A 6000-nucleotide genomic window follows, 5' to 3' on the forward strand; every position below is an offset into this window, starting at 1 on the left:
ACAAACTAGGCTCATGTTAGTTAGCAAATACCACGTGGCCTATCATACTACTTGATTATTTTTTTTTTCTTTCAGGAGAATGTGGAGGAATCTGAAATACTGTTCCTGGGGAATTGGGAAATAGCTTAGTATACTAATAAAGATGCCCCATGACCCTGTTTTAGCATTTCTAATTTGTAAACAAAGAATTGGTGGTGGGAAGATGTATCAAAACTATCTTGTGAAAAGGAAGAGTGAAGGAAGCAACAACAACAATGAAATCAAGATTAACATCTAATACTATCAGAAGCATATACCAGTAAATAAATTTTATGCTGGCCAAGGTGCATTTTACCCTAGTTATCTTCTTGCTTTCTGTCTGAATAGAGCCTAATTAGTTGTCACTTGCTCTCAATAAATAATGTCTTTTGTTATAGTTTTGTCTCTTATGTTTTAGATACAATGTCTGCTCCAAGTGGCGTCCCTGTCCCATCTGCACCACCTTCTTATGAGGAAACAACAGGAATCAATGTAGGCTATCCTCACCCCTATCCTGTCCTACAACGTGGCCAGAAACCAGATGGGAAGGAAATGAACCCTCCCCCATACATGGGACAGCCTGCACCAGTGAATAACCCTGGTAAGCCTGAAAAACTCCACTGTACCTCATGTTAAGGAGGTGTCAAGTGGCTATGTAATAGGTGCTATGCAGAAGATTAAAATCGGTGTTCACAAGTGTTCCAATAAGTTGAATCAATTCTTGCAAATCTTTCAGTGTGCACTAATATCAATGATGTAATTTGGCTTTCTGCCAATTTTTAAATGCAGACTTATTCTTAAGACAGTGTGTTTCTGCATTAGGAAATGCCATGGTGATTTCTCTTTGTCATTGTGCATTTCATTGCTCTGAGCCTCACATATTTCAGAGTAGTAGCTGGTTCTAGCTCAGAGGAAGTTGATCAATTATCCTTTTTTCCTTACTAACCCATTGAGTAAACAGCGTGTTTCTCTGCTCAGTTACAGTTCAAACAGTGTACGTGCAGCAACCAGTAGTGCTTTATGACCGCCCAGTTCAGATGTGCTGCCCTTCCTGTAACCAGATGATAGTGACACGTCTCTCGTATGATTCAGGAGCTTTGGCTTGGCTGTCATGTGGTGGTCTCTGCCTGCTGGGGTAGGTTGATTCCAGTTTGCACTTTATTTTTTCTCTTCTTTGATTTATAGCTATAAGGAGTAGCAAAGCTCTAAGTTTGTTGCTTTCTCATTCTGTCTGGGACCTGACCCTTTATGGTTTGAATAGCCTACATCTGTATTTAAGTCCTATAAGGACCTTAAAGCAGCTCTAGAACCCTAGAGTGGTGGGCTCCATAGCCACATGCGTTTGTCCTAAAGTGCTCCACAGCACCAGTTTTACTGATGGCTTTTGCAGGACATGTGTCTTGCCTTCTCACATATGTAACAAATGGTAAAACGGATTGTTTTTTTTCTGTGCAGGTGTGTAGCTGGCTGCTGCTTAATTCCCTTCTGCATTGATGCCCTGAAGGATGTGGATCACACCTGTCCAAACTGCAATGCTCTTATCGGTTCTTACAAACGTTTATAGGCAGTGTTTAAATGTTGATATTTGATTGATGAAGCTGGTTAGCACCCCAACAAGCCCTTTCTGAAGCTTCAGGGAGTCTTCTGGTTTTGTGCACCTTGTCACTGGAAATCCATCAAAAGTAATGCTTTATTGCTAAGTCATTTAAATAGTATTTGCGTTGAGGGGCTTCTGACTTAGGTCTGTAAAAAGTATATGCAATCTTTATGGGCCACTCAGTCCAGCACCAGTTGATAGCAACTAAATGTTTTCCCTTTCTGATTTATGCAAAATAGGTTGATGATGTTCTTCAGTTAATCTTGCCTCAGTCATGTTGCACGCTGGTGTGCTTGCTTACGGTCTCAGCACAGACCAAGAGGGGAATGTCTGTGGAGACCTATATAGTATAATGTTTGGTGTTGATGCTTTTGCAACAGCACTGTTTACAAAATGGCAGGGAGTTGCTTCTGTCTGAGACAGGTGCCCCTCTTTGACAAAAGAAGTGATTTGTTGGCATCTCTTCATGAGCACTGAAATCCACTTTAAAACTTCCTTTGTTGAAAGAGAACCAAACCTAAAGTCTTCTACCTTCTTGGAGGCTGCTTTACCAAATGGACAACTCAGGTTATTGTGCATCAGTGGCGTTTCAATCTAGTACCTGAATTTCCTTGCCAGTTTTAAGTCTAGTCATATCTCTTCTCTGCAGTAAAGATGTTCATACAGGAATCTTTAATAGATTTTTTTTTCAGCGTTTTTTGTTTAGTTGGGGTTTTTTACTGCTGATTTCTAAGTCTATGAAGTGTTCTCTCCTCTCCACCCCAGTGAAAATGCCCGTAGAGCCTTGGCTATAGCATCGGAAAACTTCCTTTTACATTTATTTAAGTCAACTGATATATCATAAACAAACCCCAGCCTTTTCTAAAGGCTTGAATTCCACCTGCAAAACACAGATACAGGACATGTGCTTTTAACTGTTGATATGTTCGCTGTCCTCTGTTGTACCCTGATTTTTCTAAATGAAGGAAGTGTTCTGTTTTCAGAAACTTAAGCTGGATATGCTTATTTAAGATGATGACAGAAAATTAGGGAATGAGGCTCTGGAGGTGGAAGTATTTTACCATGTCGTAAGCAGCAGATTTGGTCAAAATAAGATCTTGATGTGTTTGAATGATACCTGTCTAGAAAAGGCAGGCAGGTGTTTCAACAAGGCTGTGATGCTAACACTGTATTATTTGTGTAAAAATAAAAAGCTAAAATAAATACAAATAAAAAATACTGCATTGCTGTTCTTGCCAAAAGTACTTTCTAGAAATATTTGGTATAACTTAACTTTTCAAACGTTTTTCAGCATTTCACATTTGAAATCCAGTTTCTTGGATCAGAAATACAACCTCTAAGCCTTGTGTTAGTTTCTGTAAACTGCTGCTTGTGGGCGGGTCTGCAAGTGGTTTAAGAGCATCCTTGTGCATTTGGAAAAGGTTTCTGATCATTTGACTCCCTGTACCAGAAGAATTTACATCAGTAGCTACGAACTGGCGGGAGAGTGATGGAGATAAAAAGCTGGTAGTTTTGTAGATTTCTGCTTTGATGATGCTGTATTACCTTGTGGTTTTTGTCTGCTGCTGCATCACCGTAATGCTTTTGGTGTTCTTTAAGGTCCTGGGTGATGCTCCATTGAATTTTCTGTTCTGATGATACAGGCACGAATTCTAATTTATGCAAGTCACATGTGTTACTCTAAAGCCATATTCCACCACTCCTTCCCCCCCACTCCGCAGACTACACAGAAAATGTACTACTTGTCAATTTATCATCAGAGCAAGACAGAAAGAAGCAGTGAAGCATGCAGTGTTTCCAAACTTTGATGTTTTCTTGCATGGTGGGGAGGATTTTTAGTTCTTTTAGTACCCATGTCAGACTGGTCTGGATAGTATTGCTGGCTATCCATCTAGTGAGTAAGTCTTCAAACTGTTACTGCCCTAGCTCCCCTTTTCTCTACAGAGTGATGGTTGGAAAATCTGAGGTGGTGACACCAGAATGCAACACTGACCAAAAAAATAATCGTATGGAGTTTTCTTTGTTCTGTTTTATGGGCACAGTCCATTTCATCGCTTTAAATTTTTCTTATGGCTTGAGAATAGGACACCCAATGTTGGCAGCTATTCCATCTACTTAAGGATTCTGCAAAACTTTCTGCTGCCCCTTTTATACTTAAATTTCCTTAAACTTAAAGGAGTATCCTTAAATTAAAAAAAAAACAAACAAACAACAAAAAAACCAAACAAAGCCTGTGTTTGTTCTCTTGTTTATGGAATTATCTACAGAATGTGCCAAAGTAGCTTGCTTTGTTAAACTTATTTAAGACAGACAAATGCAGGATATAACTTGCTTTGTGTGAAAGTCCATTGTGTTTGGTTACGCTGAAGTTACTGTTTGTTTTTAAAACTGATTATATTTAAAATAAAAACTTGGTCTTTCATATCTAGTGCTTGTAATTGGAAAATTATAACATTTTGAATGTTTCCAAACACATGAATGGCTGAAATGTTAAAATCAAGTCAAGAAATGTAATCACAGGGTGAAATTTTTCAGTTTCACTTGGCCTGAGTCTCTGATAAATGGCATTCTCTGGCCTGCAGACCAATTATTTGCAAGCAGAGCCACATTTGAAAATGTGTTGTTTTCCAGCAACTCAGGTCCTTTAAATATTTTTTCAGTTAAAACTTTTTGGTAAAACTTTGACTTGCAGTACAACTAAACGCGCGTATACAGATATGGCTATAGTTTTACATACCAGTGACTGGTAGGGAGAAAATAACTACCTGAAAGGAGGTTGTAGTGAGGTGGGTGTTGGTGTCTTCTCCCAAGTTACTAGCGATAGAACGAGAGGAAACAGCTTCAAGCTGCATCAGGGGAGGTTTAGGTTGGATATTAGGAAAAATTTCTTGACTGCAAGAGTGGTCAGGCATTGGAACAGGCTGCCCAGAGAGGTGGTGGAGTCACCATCCCTGGAGGTATTTAAAAGATGTGTAGACGCGGTGCTTCAGGGCATGGTTTAGGAGACATGGTAGTGTTGGGTTGATGGTTGGACTTGATGATCCGAGAGGTCTTTTCCAACCTTAATGATTCTATGATCAAATATCATTATGTCCAGTTGGGAAGAATCTCTATTAATCATGCAAGAATACCCTGGGTTTTTTTATGTCTGAAGCACTTTTTTTTGTCTGATATGCAGAAAACACAGGAAGGCAAGATTAATACCTTAAACAATTTTGTTCTAATGCATGTATTTTTATTAAGCAACATCTTGATTAATTTGTTAATAAGCAAGTTGAGTAATGAACAGATAGTTTTTCCTCTGTTGATAGAGAAGTGGCCTGCTGACTTTATGGGGTTATGCTATTTCCATAAGTAAGTAAGGAATGGGCATAGGCCATCTGAAGTCCTCCAGCCTCACGTGACGAATTTGGGTGAAGTCGTCTCTTACCCCCACCTTTGTTAGCTTTCCAGGATGATGTTGCTTTCTGTTACACTTTGACAGTGATATTTCCATTAGGCTAATATTTTTAATTGGCAGCACTTGCACAATGTTCAAACTTAGTTCTGATGGAGCTTGAGCCAGAAGGAAGTAAAATTTGTTCTGTCATGCAAAGAGGATCCAAAATAAAAGCTGTTAAAACAAATAAAAAGCAGCTGATAGCCTTACAGGAGGGAGTTGTTAAGCAAGAGCAGAGTGGTTTCAAAAAGCAGCTATTTGTTGCAGTGTTTGTGAAAGCACTTCTGTCAGTCTAACCACAAGTTCTTTTTTGAAAATGAGTTGTGATTTGTATACTGAAACCCAGTTAATTCTTCTTCATAACTGAGCAGCAAAAGGTAAGTAATGGAGTATACACTGCCATCCTAGGAATGAAAGCCAAGAAGTTCAAGTACTGTGACAAAGGTGTGAAGTGTTTATAGTTCAAAAGAGCTGTATTCCATACCAAATTAACCTTTGTGTTCCTATTTTGTTTTTAAGATCCTGCAATGTGATACAAATTAATTACCTTTAGGATGACTTTTAATGTATTTTTGAGAGGTGAATACCCTCATGTGTGATGTGCTGGGTGTGAATCCAGTATAGAAATAAATTCTTCAATGAGCGTCTTACTACTTTTTCAAACCAGGACACCCAAAGGTGCATGGTGAAACCTGAAGATTTCTTATTACCACTTACAATTGATTTTTGTTTTGAATATTTTTTATGAATCTGAAAATATAGTGTCTGTTTGAACAGGTGGCTGTGTGGTTTGGAGATGCTAAAAGTAGTCATGCTCAAGTCTAGAATAAACCAAGAGTAAGTAGGAGACTTTTTGAAAGTCCTTTTGTGGTTGGATGTTTTGCTTCATGTAACATCTTGGTCTTTGCAACAAAACAAAAAAGCAACTTCAGTGAGCTCCAGAGGA

General features: G+C 38.7%; 1 protein-coding gene across 9 annotated transcripts in view; it reads left to right on the top strand.

Moving 5' to 3' along the window:
* The window catches only part of LITAF (lipopolysaccharide induced TNF factor), a 98916-nt gene extending 95096 nt beyond the window's left edge, over positions 1-3820 (top strand). For all 9 annotated transcript variants that reach the window (XM_075105285.1, XM_075105293.1, XM_075105288.1 and 6 more), the window contains 3 exons: positions 437-619; positions 997-1153; positions 1474-3820. In XM_075105285.1, coding sequence (XP_074961386.1) covers positions 437-619; positions 997-1153; positions 1474-1582 — 449 coding nt within the window. In that variant the 3' untranslated portion in view covers positions 1583-3820. The remainder of the gene's footprint in view (positions 1-436; positions 620-996; positions 1154-1473) is intronic.
* Positions 3821-6000: the final 2180 nt, after the last annotated feature.

This window comes from Phalacrocorax aristotelis, chromosome 10 (assembly GCF_949628215.1).
Source record: "Phalacrocorax aristotelis chromosome 10, bGulAri2.1, whole genome shotgun sequence".
In the NCBI taxonomy this organism is placed as follows: Eukaryota; Metazoa; Chordata; class Aves; order Suliformes; family Phalacrocoracidae; genus Phalacrocorax; species Phalacrocorax aristotelis.